This window comes from Hakea prostrata, chromosome 1 (genome assembly GCF_041222555.1).
Source record: "Hakea prostrata isolate BN-2017 chromosome 1, UWA_Hpros_2, whole genome shotgun sequence".
NCBI lineage: Eukaryota > Viridiplantae > Streptophyta > Magnoliopsida > Proteales > Proteaceae > Hakea > Hakea prostrata.
In genome coordinates, this window is record NC_142600.1 from 74,373,539 (window position 1) to 74,392,675 (window position 19,137).

General features: G+C 36.8%; 1 protein-coding gene across 3 annotated transcripts; it reads right to left on the reverse strand.

The window, feature by feature from the left end:
* Nucleotides 1–360: 360 nt before the first annotated feature.
* LOC149030020 (serine/threonine-protein kinase BSK7-like) lies at nucleotides 361–15,245 on the reverse strand. Of its 3 annotated transcripts, XM_089142341.1 has the most exons (12): nucleotides 15,106–15,245; nucleotides 14,625–14,994; nucleotides 14,147–14,242; nucleotides 13,812–14,035; nucleotides 13,177–13,312; nucleotides 12,508–12,641; nucleotides 12,308–12,413; nucleotides 10,354–10,439; nucleotides 5,407–5,595; nucleotides 2,643–2,795; nucleotides 1,847–1,960; nucleotides 362–1,356 (listed from the first exon to the last, which is right to left on the reverse strand). In XM_089142341.1, the coding sequence occupies exons 3-12, from the start codon at nucleotides 14,226–14,228 to the stop codon at nucleotides 1,105–1,107; spliced, it is 1,476 nt and encodes a 491-aa protein (XP_088998467.1). In that variant the 5' UTR covers nucleotides 14,229–14,242; nucleotides 14,625–14,994; nucleotides 15,106–15,245; the 3' UTR covers nucleotides 362–1,104. The 3 variants fall into 3 exon arrangements, with proteins under 3 accessions (XP_088998468.1, XP_088998467.1, XP_088998466.1); XM_089142340.1 differs by having other exon boundaries at nucleotides 14,625–15,245; XM_089142342.1 differs by lacking the exons at nucleotides 14,625–14,994; nucleotides 15,106–15,245 and having other exon boundaries at nucleotides 361–1,356; nucleotides 14,147–14,239.
* Between the last annotated feature and the right edge of the window lie 3,892 nt (nucleotides 15,246–19,137).

Genomic DNA, 19,137 nt, shown 5'->3' on the forward strand with positions numbered 1-19,137 from the left:
GCTGAAACCCTAGTCCCCAAAAAATAAAAATAAAAATAAAAACTACTGAAACCCTAGTTTAATGATCTCCGAAATCAGTTAGCTTGCTATTAGAACAGAAATTTCTTTCATTTAGTTGTTCGAAAGTCTTCTTGATGGTTTTGCGGATGACCATCTTAGCAATATAAGGATCCACCTCAGCAAAAACCAGTCAATAAATAATTGCTAACCTCGTCAGGCACAGCACTAACTTGCCCAGCCTAAGCCATCTTTTCATGTGGTGGTACTTCTTCAAAAAAAGGTATAGGAAACTGCCTTTGGAAATATTCAAAATTTTTCAACGAGAAAATAGATTAGATTTTGTAAATTTTATACTAAAACAAACAGAGCCTTCATGGAAGATCAGACGTTCACATTCCAGCTAACGGAATTGATAGAGAAGAAGTTTTTCGTCCCCTGGCCAAAACTAGCAGTGCCCATGCCCAGCCTCGTTCAGTGGCGGATCTTCCCGAACGAAGTACTGCCTGGAAGTGTATTCAACAGCTTGCAGGGTAAAAAGATACTAATTCTTTCCATGGCCATAAACTTTATTAACATCATCATTAAGAAGCATGTCAGATCAACGTCAGAAAGGAACAACCCCAAACAAGAAAATACAACAGCAGCCAAATTAACACCACCAAAGCAAACCAGAAATTTCTGTACACAAATTACAAATTTTGAACAATATCTCATTCCCCCGTTCCCTGTGCTTTGTAAAATTTGGCAGGCGAGAGTTGTTGCAAGAGCATATCTGAGCTGAGAAAAGAACTGAAACTGTAGAGGGGAATGATATGGTCAGGTCAAATGGAAAATTAAAAAACTGGACTACTATGAATGACGAGAACCTACCACCCATTCACAAGATTTGCCAAGAATGGCATGAAGAACCAACAGAACCTGCCCAATGGCGGAGGTGGCATGAAAAAATTACAAGGTTAGCTTGTGATATGATGCACTGTACCATTGAATTTTGCAATCTAACAAGGCCTCAATCATTCTGCCCAGAAGGCATTACAATCACTCCAACAAAAGGCAGCTGTAAGAAGTGATTGAGACTCGTGCTTCCACCAGTCACCTAAAAATCTATTGTCCAGCAGTAGCATTCCTTTTTGCTTCAAGCACTGTAGCCTCTTTAAGTGTTACTTGAGCTTCATTTTCCATTCCTAGAGCACGGAGAGCAGCAGCTTGCAGATAAGATGCAATATGCCACGCAGCGAAAATAACTTGGGCTTGCACCGCATCATTCAGTGCTTCCTGGGGCATGTCATTCATGAGAAAAGACAGGCTACGACGGGCATAGACTGTAGGCGACACCATGGTTCCAACATCAATGAACTGCAATCTCCCACCCAGAAAAAATAAAGAAGAGAGAACTTACTTTTAGTTCCATCGTATGTATGTATTATGAATGGGGAATATTTCATCTACAATGTAGAGCACAATTAAAGGCACATATTGGGTGCATCCAAAGGATGTCCCAGGCACAAACTGCATTGAATTGAAAAAGGGAAAGAGCTTTTGGGTTCATATCTTAAAGTTCTCCAATGACAGAGAAGCAATGAGGCATTCTTCTTTCTAGTATGCAACACTTTAATTTCTAAACCATGAGATGTTAAATCATATGATTGGCTCATCTTCCCCAATCCTTATTAACATTATCAAAAGTGGAACAACAGTAGCCACAACATTTAAAAAGACGGATCATCCTGCTGACAAGTTATTTAACAGCAATACTACTCTACAGTAACCTGGAAAAGTAATTGCAAGAAATGCCAACAGATGAAAATACAAGGATCTGAGGAAAAAATTTATAACAAACTGTGACCTGGGAATAGCATTCGAGTGCAGCTTTGAAGTCTTTGTATCTGAAAGCAACATCCCCCTTTTTCTTTGAGTTCAACGTCTCCTGCATTTGGTTGGTCCACATTTGGAATGACAACTGCAGGAAAGAAAACCAACAATAAGACAGTTGACTAGAGACAACGTGCTCTATAAGTACAAGAAAAAAATGAAGTTTACCAAGAAATTATGAGTTTATGACATTAAATGAACATCAGGGCATCTAATGGCCAGGTTGTTGTACAGTGTATGTGTTTTTTTTCACCTTCCTGTTGGTGTCTATTGGGGGTTGGAGAGGGAGGGGCTGTTTAACCACACGAAGCAAAAGTTTGCACACCAATTCCAATGGATTACAACTGGTAAGGAGTCGTTGGCGTCTGACTTGAATGTATGTACTTTGATCAGGAACTCTATCTATGCTTGTGATTTTATCTGATTCTTCTATGCCTATAATGTAACTGGTTCTGCTTTCTTCTCCTATCCCTGTAAAACTAACTGAGAAGTAATCCTTAATGCCATCATAGTGTGATCCCAAGCGCTTCAGGTCACCGATGATCAAACAAATTCTGGTTTTCTATTCATTATCTGGGTCACCTGAGCATGAACATGCCACTTTGATTATTATTTATGAAGAGGATCTGATGACAGTGCCAGCTGACAGCCTAACATAAGCCTCCTAAATCTGGGCTTGCTCAATGCAAAGTAAAAGCTTGAAACTGGCAAAAACGAAATAACAAGCCAAAAAAAATACTATATACAATAAGAGATGTCAAGAGACAAACCTCATTTGCTGTTCCCTCATCATCTTTGTAACCAAGTTTGTCTAATATCTCATGTATGGCAGTAAGGTCCATTCGTGAGCAAGCTTCACCAAGGGGGGACAAAGGAACCATTTCACCACTATGTGCTATACCCATCAGCACATGAGAAGGAACCTGCAACATGTACATTCAAACACAAGCATGAGCCTCAATTCAGTATCACATGTGAACTCAAGTAGATATGCTATTTGTATAATGTTTCCAAAATTGAACAAGCCATAGTCATACTCTGATGGCATCAAGATATGAGCACAAATTAAACTTTGGATAAGGACTGGAATATACCAAGGAGGCTGAAAGACCCAAAACCTAGGTGACTTGATGATCTTTCAAGCAACAGTCTTCCCTCCCCTCTTTGTGCATGTGTTCTTCCAAATAAGTTCATGAGACCACTAGCCAGTCAAAATAAGTACATGGTGGAAGTCATTTACTACTTTTGGAGGGATGGAAGGTGAATGCAGGCACAAAAGTGGACACTGGCTACTGCAGTTGGCTGACACAGCAGCTGCAAGTGTCAAACAAAGTCACGGAGGATGGGTGATGAAAAAGACAGTTGCAAGTCACTGGGTCAGTCGTTGCATCACCAAGGGCATAGAAAGAATGAACAAGGAAGAAGTTGTAATTCAATTGCCAACATAAGGTCAAATTTTCTAAGGGAAATTTACATGCCTCCCCTGAGGAAAGGCCTACAATACAGATAAACCTGTGAGTTTTGGTACCTCCCCTGCTTTTCCAAAGATAATTAATAAGTAAACCAACTACTTCTGTAACCTAATTGAATCATTTACCATCCCTCCGTAATCATACTTTCTCTTCTTCCCAGAATTGACAATAAAAAACCTCCTAAACCCCCACCTTGCCTTTGCCATGCCCCATCACCGATCTCCCACCTCAACCCTTTTCTCCATCCAAACCAATCTCTTCAAACTGATTTCACCATAGACAAGACCACCAACCCTCTACAATAACAGCTGCCATCTCCCTTCATCTCCTCTGTTAAACTGTACAACCCAAGAAGAAAACCCTTCTTAAAACTCAGTTCATCTCTCCTCTCTAGAAGCCTTCCAATCCCATTCTGCCTTCATACCCCACTAACCAAAATCAGAAGATCCATTTCATCTCTCATTTTCTCCATTCTTTAATGCCCTGACAAGAATTACAATCCAGTTCCAAACCTTAACCCTGTTTGTGATTCAATATCTCTGAGGTTTAGAAAGCTGAGAGATATACTTCCTTCTGATAAAACCTTCACTGGCGCACCTAGGTGACCTTTGAAGGCTGGAATCATTAACAGCAAAGGGAGCTGGAATCTCATTTTGGATTTGAGAAAATGGAGAATAATGTTTCCCTGCCCTGCTGTAACTTCCTTCTTTGTCCTCTTGTCATCTTTGTTTTTATTTGTTTATTTAGTGTTTTGTAATTAAACCCCCCCCCCCCCCCCCCCCAAAAAAAAAAAACACCCTACACCAAAAAATAAAAAGGAGCTCTCACCAAGGCAAGCAGGAGATTCCAGCCTTCTCGCCCAGGCAAACCCCAGCAACTTCATTACAGCACCTTAGTTCATATCTTTTATCATGTTACATTTTAACCTTTACAGGTCAGGACAGACAAGAAATGCCCAAGAACAATTGCCTTTTTCCTGGGCAGCAACCTGAATAGGTGGAGTTACAAAAGTTGCAGGGGAGTTCCAGCATTGTTTATCTTTGGTGATTCCCTGACATGGATACTTGGAATGTGACGGATGAGTGGTGAAGAAAGGGGTTGAAGAGGGAAGCCATTGGTGGGGCAGGAGGAAGAACAGAGTTAGGGTGGGATTTGAGGTGGGTTTTTCCATTGGAAAAAGAATAATTGAAAAAGGGTATATCAATGATAAAGTGACAGACATGCTTACCGTTGCAACTAACAAGTGGCTTTACCGAATATTTTGGAAAGCAAGGGCGGCATGTGTAAAGAACCAAAACTCACGGCTGGACCTGTGATTAGACCTTACGTAGGCATGTGCAAATTTCCTTTCTTTTAAAACTAAAAGAATGGAAAGAAAACATTGATACAAGAGGCTGGGTCAGATGAAGCAAGATGTTTGATACAAACAAAGCACTGGAGTAATTTCAACATTTTTATTTACTATAAAAAACAAACGATCTGCTTATTGCCAATAAATTAAAACATTAAATTTACCAAATGGATCAAGCACCTACAGTAGGCAAAACTGAAATATAACACATGCAATATTAACCCTCTCGACAGCTACGAACATAAGCAATGTCTAAGGGATCAACAAAAAGGACACAATACCCACAAGAACAACCAATACCAGATAGGATCCCACAAAAAAGAAACCACTGCAATCTAGTTGGCTTAAAAAGAATAAAAAAAGATATATTTGAAGAATGTGATCTGAAGTAGCCAAAATCTCGCATCTTCAAAGCAAAAGACAAGACTCCTGAACTATGTTCATTTGATAGTTACCACAAGGAAGCCAATGATAAGCACACCATAAAATAAAATTATATATAGTAAAAGAAGGTGGTAAAAGCTGGTATAATTGAGCGATAGTCTGGACTCTGGACAAGCACATCATAGTAAAATACTGAATATCATTACAAATTGAGTCTCTGAAAAAGAATGTATAGGCAACCCAATCAACTGCACAAAATCAGAAAGTATCAAATGGGCCACTATAAAAGTATCATCCACCAGTGGAGAAGAGTAAGACTAAACTGACCTCAGTTTCCTTCTGAAGGGGAGTCAAAGCAGCCACCAATGACTTCGGATTGGGCCGTTCCCGAGGTTCATATTGTAAACACCGAGATGCTAAGCGTACTAGCTCAGTCCCATCATCATTTGAAAATTGTCCTTCCAAGCAAGAATCCGTAAGCATCTGAATGTTCCTGTCGCGTATCAGGTCAAGAGCCTGGCAAGAAATTATTCAGAATAAGCATCTGAAACAAAAATATAAAACAGAATATATTTGGACAAATCCCGGTGTACCAAGCATATTGTCAACAAAGGTTACTCTTTATATACTACAGTAGATTCAAAAGTTGAGCAACATGATCAAACAAAAATGCAATGAATACATCTCTAGGAGCTCAAGAATCATGTCTAAGGAGAAAAGGGAGCCATAGCAGCAGCTGCCACAGACTGCCATGTTCCTTGATGTGGAACGAAAGAAAAGAAATTATATAAAGATTAAAAAAAAATGCACAAGTTTAGCTGCATGCCACATCAGCACAACTACTACAACAATAACCCAGCCTTATCCCAACTAAATGTGTGAGCTACATGGATCCTTGCTAAGCCATCAACTTTATGTGAAGTCATACTCAATACAAGACCCAAAATATGCATGTCTTTCTCACTTCTTCTCCTGAGGTACTTTTGGGTCTGCCCTAGCTCTTGTAGTTGCTTCAAGATCAATAAAAATCACTCCTCTGTGACTGTGCAAGGTGTTGAACATGGCCATGCCACCTCAAACGACTTTCTCATCGCTAATTATGTATTGGAGCTACTCTCAGTTAACAATCATTCCTTACTTTACTGTTCCTAGTTTTGCCTGCTACTCAACATCCTCATTTTTGGTACACTTGAGTTTACCCATATGATATTTCTTAACTACCCAACATTTTGCATCATACATCACAAACACACTAAAAAATTTCCTCTTTAAGTTTTAAACAATTACAACAATCACATAACACTGTATACCCACCTGAGTTTATCTATATGACATTTCTTAACTACCCGACATTCTGCACCATAAATCACACAACACACAATAAGACTTTCCTCTTTAAGTTTTGAAGGAATACGAAGCTCACACAACAATCTTACATACTTCTCCACTTCAACCATCTGCCTTGAATTCTATATGGAACACCCTCCTTTATATCATCACCTTCATGGCTTCATTTATGATTGATCTTAGATACCTGAAATAAAACACTTGCAATATCTTCACCGCACAAATTTTCATAAATTTTCACCTCGCCACTATCTGTCGTATAACTAAAATTACTCTATATCCATCTTCAGTCTACTTTTTTTACAAAGTTTGTGTAGCAAGGTCGATCTCCATAACTCCAACTTGGCGTAATCTTGTTTTTGTCACATCCAACAAAACAATATTAAATAAATAAAAATAAAAAAAGCATAAACAAAAGAACCACATCTTGAACGTAACTGAAGCTGTATCTGACCCATAATGGAAGCCAGCCATGGCTGAGGAAATCCTGAACCTTAAGAAGAGTGGTACTTGGGAAGTGGGAACTAGTTGACCTTCCCATTGGGGAATTCCAGTCACTAGTGGAGCTACATTGGGGCTAGGAGGGCCAATCCCCCCCCCCCATTTGCTGAAATTTCCCCCATTACCTATCCAAAATTTTGAAATTTCCTCTTTGACCCTCTTTCCATGTATGAAATATCAGTACTTGGCCCCCTGGTTGGAGAAAAATTTTAACAATAAAGATAATGGGTAGAAAATTCATCATGTCTTGTGTGAAACATTTGATACTCGGCCCCTCCTGATGTTAAATCCTGGCTCCACCCCTGATTCCAGTTGCAAGTAGGTAGGTCTAACTACCAATTAAATCACATTTTGCAGAAAGATACAAAGTTCAGTTGGTAACCAAAAGGTACAATCAAGTTCATGGTATTGATTAACCTGAGACACGCTGCCCCTGGGAACAAACACAACTTGACCAGAATCCTCTTATCAGTGGTGGCAAATAGAGACAGGCCATTGTATCAATTGGATTTGAAGAACGCCTTTCTCCATGATAAACTATAAGAGGAAGCATGGATGCAAACTTTACCTGGTTTTAAGTTTCGTTGGCGGAAGGGAAAAGCTTTGTAATGAGCAATTTAGACAGGCCCTTCTAAAGAATGGATATTACCATAGTCAGGCTGATCACACCTTGTCTGTCCAGAAGGGTACTGGCAAAGTCGCAACTCTAAACTGTTGATTATTTATGAGATTGTAGCAAGTGGAAACCACCCAGCCAAGATAAGTAGATTGAAGTTATACTCACCAACAATTTGACACAAAAGATTTTGATTCTTAAATTAATTCTTGGGAATTGAAATGTCAAGATCAGTGGATAGATTTAATATAAGACCAAATAAAACTAGTGTTGTACTAGTTGAAAGAGACATGGATGCTGAGTTGTAACTCAGCAAACCCTCCAATGAATCAAAATGAAAAGCCTACTGAATAATGTCATGTTCCTTTTATAGATGCAGGAGAGTATCAGAAAGTGGTAGAAAATCTGATCTCTCTCTTTTTGACTCCCCAAACATTACTTATGCAGTCCAAGTGTTGAGTCAATTTATGCATGACCTGAAGAATGGGAACTTGGATGCCGTATATCTCATCATCAAGCACTCAAAGCCTTCTCCAAAAAAAGAACTTCTATATGCCAAGCACAAGCATTTGAGGGTAGAGGCTACACTAATGTTGATTGGAACAGTTTTGTTTCTGATAGATGACCTACATCAGGTTAAATGTACTTATATAAGTCCTGAAATGGATATATGGAGAAGTGAGACACCATTTGCATGATTGCATCTAGGTCCAACACACAGGAAAAAGTTGGTGCCAATTCACAAGGGGTATGTGAAATCATATATGACTGAAGTGGCTGAATCAAGAGCTGGACTTTGACATTGAGGCCTACACAGTTCTACTGTGACAAGAAGGTTGCTAAGTAGCTTATAACCCCGATGCAACATGAAGCTCGCTGAGGTTCAGACATTCATCAACAAAAAGTTGTATTCTAGTTACATTTGTACTCCCTCTGTGAAGACAGGGGATCAACTGGCTGAAGTCTTCACCAAAGGTCTCATTCCTAATTAATTCAAAACCCTTATGTGCAAGCTAGGCCTTGCATCTAGTATATGTATAGTTTAGGCCTTGTATCTAACATGGCCTCGAACAGAACTGATTGGAAGGCTTATTGTTGTTGTTGTTGTTGTTTGTATGTGCAAGCTAGGGTAGGGATGAATGACATATATTCTCCAGCTTGAAGGGGAGTGTTAAGAGTTTATTGAATGAGGGTATTTTAGTTACTGGTTTGCTGCAAGTCATGGTGAGTCCGTGAGTGATAAGTTTTATCTTTTGTTGCCTTTTACCTTTACCTCCCTAGGGAAGCATATGTGACCCAAGGAAATAATTAATGAAACAGTATAGGTTAGAGGAGTAGCACTCATTCACTACGATTTTTCCTCTCATCTCTGTTCTTAGCTGATGCTCCTCATTCCTTATTAGAATTGATCCATACCTAGCTTCTAAGTTCTAAGTTAGCACACTGACCATTCAGCAGAAAACAGCAGAGAAAAATATTTGTGTCAACTAAATCAAGACAGCAGTAAACAAAATAAAGATGGAGAATACCAACCGCATACCAAGATATAATAGCAGCTGCAGCACCAACATTATAAGCACTTTTCAGGAAGACAAGTAATAATCTTCACAAAAAGACATAAAAGTGCAGCAGAAATTACTGTGAACCACGTATTAACCAACATAGACTGCCATGAATCACAGAGGAGGAGGTACCCGTGAACAGAAAAATAATAACATAGGGTTGCTGGGAACCACAACCGTCTTCATAAGAAAACATGTTGCTGATGAAAAGAGCAGATGATACTATGATGATGACCCGAGGAGATAATAACAAGAATCTTCAAATACCAAATGATAACTCCAACCACCCCTTAATGTGTTACACCATACATGGACAAATAATAGAGAGGTACATACCCAGCATAACTTTAAATCAAGAACGGCAGGAGAAAAAAGGAAATGATGACCAAGAAACTAGAAGCAATCTCCTAAATACCCTGTCACCCACAAGCCACAAAGGATGACCACAACCCAACAGCTTCAATATGTTGAATCAAGAATGACTCAAAAACTACAGGGCAGAAACAGAGACAACCTTATGGAGAACTGGTTTAGACAACTCAACAGTACCCAAACATGAACAAAAACAGCATGATTTGATGTACAGATATTACGAACAGGTCATATAATCAGAAAGTCCAAGATTCTTGCAAGAACTTCATGGACAGGTGAAGGACTACAATCACCGGCAGTCAAATGGTGTAGAAGAGGCAGATCATCAAACTGCATGGTAGCACCAGCAAGAAAAGAATCACAGCCAACACAAAAATCCCTAGTGAATAGCATTTTGGATTTTGAGCACAAAAAACCCTACATTTCACGTTTAACAAATAGGATCTCGGAGTTTTTCTTCTTCTTCATCGAAGAATCTGATGCCAAGATAAGTATATAACCAACCAGAATCTATGAAGAAGAAGAAAACTGAGAGAGAGACTAGAGAGAAAAAATAGCCCAAGGATTAGATTCTTGATTGTCCAACAGTAAGTATTGCAAACCCAATAGTGTCCCCCCCCCGAGATAGGGAATCTCCACCCACTGTTCTCTTTCCTTAACCTAAATCTACCGCATTGACCAACTGGATCCGTCTATTGACCAATTGCTTTGGAGCATATCTGCTCATATGCTTCAAAACAGAATATGGACCAAACTACCAACGACCTTACAGTTTTAGTTAATATACCAAGGTTCTCAAATTGATTTATATATGAATCAAGAGCACAAGCATCACATCAAAAACAACTAGCAAATGCAGAAAAGGAATAAACATACACGACTGGGAGGAATATGTTTTCCACTGAGAAGGTCCAGCAAAAGCGTTCCAAAACTGTATATTACACTTTCCGGCGTCACTCTTCCTACAAAATAAAGATACCCAAAAAAAATATGACATCATATAAGAAGCATGAAAGATTGTGAAGGTTTATTCACAACCACAATAGATCAATGACATAAAATGTTCCTCAAACTACACTGAAGTAACAATAACAATTCTCAAGACACTTCACTAACCATATTACATATGCATAAAAAAATTAAATAATGAGACAGAGATAGGCACACCACCCGAGTGCTGCACCCATGCCAATGAGGGCGCATGACAGGACTTTATACAAGATTTTTTTTTTTTTTTTTTTTTTTTTTTGAGGGGGTAATGGACAATTCAAGACGAGCAGGGTCTTTTTTAAAAGGGGAACTAGAGGTAGGCACAGCATCCACCTGCATGCAGCATGGCTGCCCTTTTCCCCTAAGGCTCATTTCAATGGTAAGAAAAGAAAAGAGAAAATTCACAATAAATTGAATTTGAAAGGGGGGAGGAAGACATCAAGGAAAAAAAAAATCAATCCTCGTATCATGATGGTTTTTATCTTATTACCTTCTTTTCTTTTTTAGACATTCAAAGTCCAAAGATAACCTGAATAATAAAGATTGATCCTCTTAGTTGGGGGGATGGGCATGGTATGGAACAGTTTGATCAAGTCAAAGCATGCCACAGGCCTGAAACCCTGGATTCCAGTTGACAGTGTAATCAAGTGAAATCAAAGATCCAGTGGACAATTTAGCAATCATCCCAACCAAAAAGAAGAAAAAAACAATACACAAAACCAAAAAAAAAACAGCAATTAATAGGGGCCCTAGGAACCCATCCAAAATGCCAAGCATAAAATGACAACCACAAAAACTCAAAAGAAGTTCCACCTGGTTGCAAACAAAGAACTAATAAACACAAGGGAAAATTTCCTTGATCTACTATATTTAAAAAAGATCTACTTTATTAAGGTTTTTCTTACAAAAAAATTTACCTCAATGGATTCTAATTTTGGAAAGTCCTAATCCTTATTTTAGTGCTTATCATTCTTGCCCAACAAAAATTTTGATCAAATTACTGGAATTGTCCTTCTAAAGTTTTTTCCCCCTAATAATTTACTCCTAAAATTTAGTAACAAATTACTGGAATTGTCCTTTTAAAGTTTTTTTTTTCCTAACAATTTACTCCTAAAATTTAGTAACCATTAATTATATTTTTCAGAACAAAAATTCAAGAATTTACTCCTACAATATTTAATTTTCACACTTTTTTAATCTTCTTTTAACAATTTACTTCCACAATCTTGTTATCCTCATGCTTTTAAATTGTCTATTATTTACTCCTAAAAAATAAAATACAATGAATAAGAAAGATTGTAGAAAATTTCAAATTGATTATTAAAAAAAAAATTATTGCAAATTCTAGATTTCCTTAATAATTTGCTCCTAGGAATTATTATAAATCTTCTATTTTCTAATAATTTACTCTTGAAAAAGAAAACAAAAAAGTCAAAATACAATGGATAACAAAGATTATTATGAAACTGATTTACAAAAATTATTGAGAAAATTCCAAAAAAGAAAAAAATTAAAAGCTGACGATTGATAATTAAAATTGAAAGAATAACTTACTTTAATAGAAGCGAGGAATAGTAACTAAATTTTAGGAAGCAAAAAGAAGTTCTAAAAGGATAATTCCGTAGTTAATGCAAAAATTTTGTTAGCAAGAATGAAAAGCATTATGATAGGTATTAAGGAAATAGTTTCGGAATTATATCTGTTAGTGTAAAACATCCTTTTAAATAACCTTATCAAGCAAAAAAAAATTCAATACCGTAGATCAAGGAAATTTCCCCTAAAAAACAATCCATGACCACTTTAGTAAATGAAAACAGACAATTTTTAGACAGATGAGTACCAGTTCTCAAATATTCTGGAGGAGTAAATGCCAAGTTTGTACTGTAACTTTTTCCATCCCTACTATTCTTCATCAGGCCAAAGGATGAAAGTCTGGGGTTACCATCCTGTATGGGACTAATACAAAATGAGATTAATGTAACAAAATAAATCATATTTGACTAAGGAGCTGCCAAAGTAACAAGAAGACACAGTGATTACATCATCAAATAAAATTCTGTAAGGATTAAGATCATGATAAAGGGGGCGTCCTTTGCTGGTGCAATATTCCAGAGCCTGTGCAAGATGTAAAGCTACTCTTAATCGCATAGCCCATTTCATAGGCTGATTTTCCCCTGGAAAAAGGTGCAACAAATCAAACATAATAAATGAAAAAATGAAGGTCCAACCAACATACAATATAATCAATTAATTGAGATGACTACAGGAGAGAAATATGTTAAAGTGAGAAAATTGTTGCCAACATAAGCTGCCAGAATGAATCCATATAACAGCAATCTTCACAAGTATGAACAACTGTCAGAGTAGGGCATGGGAAAAATCAACAGCAAGCCAAAACAATAAAGAAAATTAAGAGGACCACATCTGAGAAATGTCAAAGAGACAAAATTGTCATCAACATAAGCTGAGAGTATGAATCCATATAACAGCAAAACCAATTCAAGGTATGAAATACTGTCTGAGTAGGGCATGGAATAATTCAATTGTAGACCAAGAAATCAAGAAAAATACCAGCATAGTTTATACCTGACAATACTTCATTTCTGGAAATACCATAAAGAACTCAAAAGTCTGACAATAAAATACCCGGAGAACTTACAAAAGAAGCTTGCAATGCCATAACATCATTCCACAAATAGGGAGACTTACAATGAAATAGGTGTTTTGCAAGTGTATCGTTGGGCATATATTCTGCCACAAGCAACCTCTCATCAGCTTCAAAGCAACAACCAAGAAGATTCACCAATCTGTGGTTGCGAAGCTGACCCACGGATCTTGCTTCCTCCTAAAATTAAAGGACAAAATACCAAACTTCAGAGAAAAGGTAGCAACACTGACCGCAATAAAATTAATATATCGATGATGAATGTCATAAAAACAAGTTAATAACAACAAGAAAAATTGACTGGATTTGTATATTACAATGATAAATCAAAGAATATAAACGTAGGGCAGATGGAGGGTAAATCATTCTTGTGGGGAAAACATTATATAACATTCTCTCAAGCTACTCAAGCTGCGGATGAACACTTGTTCCAGTACAAATTACAAATAGATAACCTTTCTTAGGCAGTACAGGGTAATGATTTGCATATAAGACTGATGTCATCCCAAGTAAAGTCTATACTGAAACTCCACTTCACATTTGCTGATGAAGCCATAAATAGGATTAAAAATACGGTGGAAGACAATGTCATGAGAAGAAATACAAAATTTAAGAATTTAATGTCACAAGGCACTTACCATACAAAATTTAAGAATTTAGTAAGTGACAAGGCACTTACCAAGAACTGCCGCGCATCAGGCCAAGCCATCCTATTGAATCGCTTAACAGCAATACGCCTTTGATTCTCCAGCTTCCCTTTGTAGACAACATTTGGTGCTTTTTCTCCATGTTCAGACACAATGTTCTCAACAGCAAACCCAGATGTAGCAATTCTAAGCTGCTCAAAACTGAACTCACGGAATGTAGGCAAGTCATCAGCCTCATTTTTCTCCTCATTCTCTACTGCAACAAACAACACATAACATCAAATCTCACTACTTTGTTCACATGAATGTAAACATCTTGATCACCTTCTAGACCCTGAAGACAAATATAACATTCCAAACCACTCACCAATATCCGGAGCCTCCAGAACGGAACCTTTAGACTGTGAACCCCAACAACATGCGGTGTACTTGGAGCACTTACAACCCATCTTAAAATGAGAACCTGTAGATTTCAAAATCATAGAACCCAAGTGCCCAAATGAAGGTCTACTTTAGATTCATATTCAATAACAATCAATATTTATTATTATTTACCAAATCAGTTCAAATATTTACGTCCAGGTGATGTTGCCAAACAACGTGAAACACATACTGTACATTCTACCATAAATAATCCAGACTTACTTCAGCTTTCTATGATTCCGAGAATAAGGTGGTAAAAGGAATATTTGGGATTTTTATGGTAACTATTGAATGCTAAACGAATAACTAATATACCACCCGTTGATTCAGAAGCTCAATTGATATTTCAAACACTTTCCAAAGTTAACTCAAAAAACGAGCGAGAAGTTCTAAATTTCATTTCAGATATAGAAAGTGGATACCTAAAGCGTGTCCCCTTTGCTCAACTCACTGATGCAGAAATCGCATGAACTGCTTTAGCCTAAGTAAACGCTCAGTCAAAGAGCTTCCAGATTCAAAACTCCTCTTTTTCACATGAAACATGCCATTCCATCTCCAGATAAGAACACCAATCGATGGACTAAAGCTTTGAAGTAGCCAGAACCTCAACCCTCCCCTTTCTGATCAAACCCGCCGTAGAAACACCAGTATTCGATTCAAACGTATGAAATTCTCGGATATTCACTCGCCATCTTCGTCAGCACAAGCATCAATATACTAGGATTCTGATAATGATAAAGCCTACCAACCAGATCGAAGCCCCCAGGTCTTCAGAAGTCCAAGTCCAACGTTCTTGATTCGATAAAATAAGAAAAAAAGATAAAGTAATACTAGAATAATAGAACGAATCTCGAATGAACAACGTTTCTTGAGACACTAAAAATCTGATTTAATTGAACTGACCAAATCGAGACCACTGCAAAAGGGAATATTCAGAGAAAAGCTTGAGAAAAAGTTATCAGATCGTTCGCGAAACAATCCCTCCTCAGTCCTCACTCGCTTCACTTTCTTTTCTTTGGTTATTATTATGTTTATCAGTTTATGGGATATTATTCTGCGTTTTCCACCGACATACGCCATTTTTGTTTTCTAAACCCTAATTTACCACTTTACTGGCATTATATTTATAATTTAAAACCAATTTTCTAAAATTTTCTGTCTGATGATAAATACACTAGTCCTGATTTTCTTCTTTGTTAGTTTATTTTACTAAAAAAAATTCAATTTCCACCTTCAGTTATCACCGCGAATCCGCCATTGGTTTTCAAGAATGCCGAAACTTCGTCTTTTTCTGCAACATTTAAAATTTATTTTAAACAATAAAGAGTCAAGGACAGTCACGCAACAAAGCGAAGCTCACATAACTTTCATAATTCTCACGCCCCCACCCATACTCCCGCCGCAATCATTTCGGTTTTTGAATTTTTTTTATTCATAAAAAAAAAATTTAAATAAAAAAATCTTTATCATTTAGCAATTTAGGTCAAAATATTGGCGCAGGCCACGCGCAGGCTAGTGGAGGCGAGTATAGCCAAAAGACCAAAAGTGATGTGATTTTTGGATGAGAAAGGGGAAGGGATTGATTAAGGCAAAAAAAAAATCAAATCTGTAAACAGCGAAAAAATGGGGGGAATGAAATTGGGCATCCAAAAACAGATCGCGGTGGAATGCAAGATATCTTTTTGAAATCCGGTCACCCCCCAAACAGATCACGTTAGGTAAAAAGGTTCGACTGAATAAGTTTTACAACCAAACGGGTATAATTCGTTCTGTCCAAGTTTGAAATCTCTAGATTCAAATAACCAAACAGGCCCTAATACTACTCCTGTGATTTTTGGATGTTAACAACAGCAAGGTCTTACGTCCGAAACCTTGACCTTCACCTCCCTTCCTATCCCCTGATGGCTCCAGTTCTTTGACTGGTTCAAGAAACAGAAAAATAACATTAAGGTGATTTACTTAGTGGGGGTAATACTATTGAAGGGTTAGTCGATGGATAATGATAGTGAAAAGGTCACGGGTTTGACACTCCCTATGTATACATAATACACCCCACCCATTAATATAAAGTTACTAATTATAAAAAAAATGTTAATTTTCTATCTAGTGTTTTTTTTTTTGTATAATTTTTCTATTTAATGGTTAAGGTGATTAATTTTGTACATACATGTATATATCTATAGTTGGAAATTTTGACCTTGACGAAAGCAAGTTGGCGCTAAGTCAAATCAAAAGTATGAAAACCTAGTAAGTAGTCAATAGTCATAGAGACTTTGATATGGGTAAAAATGACGAGAATGAATCATAAACATGAAATAAGACTTCGTATTTTCAAACTTAACGAGCTTAATCGTTTTTTGAAATGCAAAACCAAATTACCATTGCATTTGAATTGAGTAATGTAATAAATTCATTTGTTTGAGTAAGGCTCTTTCTTGGTTTTCATTTTTTATTTTTAACAAATTTTTTAAAATCAGTAGAAAATTTCTTTCGGATCAAAATATGAAAAATGTTTGGTAATCAATTGGTAAAATAGGTTTTTTATAAAAAAATGCGTTTTGTATATATTTTTATAAAATAAATTTTTTTTGTCAACAAAGGTAAAGGAGTTCATATAGATAACTCGATATAGCAAAAATGATAATACCAAGATGGATGAGTGAAAAAACTAGGAAGGATAAGGTAAGGAATGATCATATTAGAATTGGTTTGGGAGTTATTTCTATAAGTGATAAACTTTGAGAAAGTCGTTTGAGGCGGCACGGCCACATTCAACAAATACCTATAAATGCTCATGTACGGAAATTGATATAATACAAATTGAAGGGGACTAGAAGAGCTAGGGGTAGATCTAAGATAACCTTAAGATAAGTGGTGAGAAATGATATTCATAGCTTAGACCTTGTATCTAGCATGACCTCAAACATAACTAATTGGAAATCAATAATTTATATCGCCGACCCCATTTAGTTGGGACAAGGTTTATTGTTGCTGTTCTTATAAAGGTAAAGGGATTTATAGAAGAATAAATAATGAAAATAATGAGGGTTTTATTTAAAAAACTGAATTTACTATATTTACCTCACTCAAAACCATTACAGTCACATGTATTTTAAGAAACACCACAAAATATATATATATATATATATATATATATATATATATATATATATATTATATATATATATATATGAAAGCTGTTTTCATATGAAAATTTTAAATAGGTTGAGACCTATTTTTGAAAGAAAAAAATTTCAACACTTCATAAACAGGTTGTATAAATTGCACCCATCTCTACCATTTCTATTTATTTGGGGGAAAATAAAAATGAAAATCACGCAAAACACTGCCTAAGTCTTGACTCTTTAACTCCTTTCTCTTATCCAGAGAGATATGTTAGAGAGAAAAGCCCCATCAAGACAAGAGAGAAAATCGAACTAGGTTTTTTTTTATTAATACATCAAAATGCAAATCAAGTTTTTATTTAGAAAGAAAATTGATGAACTTTTGATCGAAAGAGAGAACTACACTTCAAGATGGAGAGAGAGAGAAGACCAACAGTTTGAACTTAAAATAGATTCAAAGAGAGAGAGCTAGGGGTTGGAGGGTAATGCTCCTAACACACCTATTATGTGCCATTTGCCTATTTTGGCATATAAGTTGTCAAAATCATGTATGGTAAACCGATAAATAAAGCATATGTTGATTCAACAAAATTGTGCTAAATCGGGTGTTTGGCACACAATTTGATTATGCCCAATAAGCTCCAAATTGGCGCTTCTTGGGCACGGGCCGGCTTCCATGTGAAAATGCGAGGCACAATGAAGCACTTGACGATGAGTGGGGGTATAAATGTGATTTGACATTATATTATCACAAACCCTTCCCAAGTCACTCTCGTCTCACTCGACTCTTACTCTTTCCTCTACAACCTCATGAAGTTGTAGGCCCTAACCAACGACTCTCTCGTCTCTTTCCTTCACTCTTGTCGTCTATCTCTCTACAACCGAAGTCGTAAGCTCCAACAAAAGCCATCTATCTCTCTACAATCAAAGTCGTAAGCTCCCTCTTTTGTTGAGTACGAACTTGACAAATAAACCTTCCCCAATTTCAAGTTCGTTATCCACTCATTTGAGTTCCCATCTAATTTTGTTTGGGTGCTCGTTGGAGAAATTAGATTATGGACTTAAATAGTGTGATTGTTTCCATGTTTTGGACTTGAATCGGTTGTTTTCCCTTTAACTCTGGTTTGTCTCATTAGTGGCTCTCTGGTTTCCACTTCTTCATCTTCTTCACTTGTGGCTTAAGGTATTTATCTCATTTTCCCATCTGTTAACTTGATGAAATAACAATTAATCTTGTGAAAATGATTCCTTTTTTCTTCTCTTTTTTTCGTTTCTCAAGTGGGTTTGTTCATTGGTACTCTATTGGGACTAGGGTTTTTCTAATGATCGATGGTTGATGGTGTTGCTTAAATTAATTGTAGCTTATAAAATAGAAGTATTGCCCTCTTGTTGGAGTCTATTAAGCATTGCTGAAACGATATAAAATACATTGTAATATTTACCTGATCGAAGTATTTGTTATGATTGGACCTATACCTAAACCGCTATAGGCCTCCCCTTCTCTCTGGCCATGCCTAAGTATCGCAATATAAATCAAAAACAACACCTAGAAACACATAATGGATTTAAGATCGGACCTAAGAGCACGGGATATTTCATTGGCTCTGCTTTCACTTTTTATTTTATTGTGAATGCACCAGCTATATGTTTGCTTTTCATTTTAGCTACCACTTGCACTTGTTGTCACAAATTGAAATCTAAAATGTTGGTTGTCACATATGGTTTAGGGTTAAAGAAGAGTAGAATAAGGGGAAACAAGGGGGTGGGGAAGAGTTGGACCTATACCTAATGAATAGGCTTGCACAGTCTA

Bases quoted from the DNA above. Each gene is read 5' to 3' on its own strand.
- LOC149030020 (XM_089142342.1), bottom strand. From the start codon at position 14,228: ATGGGTTGTAAGTGCTCCAAGTACACCGCATGTTGTTGGGGTTCACAG. The intron at 13,313-13,811 runs GTAAGTGCCTTG...CTTTAATTTTAG, and splicing joins CTGATGCGCGGCAGTTCTTG to GAGGAAGCAAGATCCGTGGG. The intron at 1,357-1,846 runs GTCACAGTTTGT...GGGAGATTGCAG, and splicing joins CACTCGAATGCTATTCCCAG to TTCATTGATGTTGGAACCAT.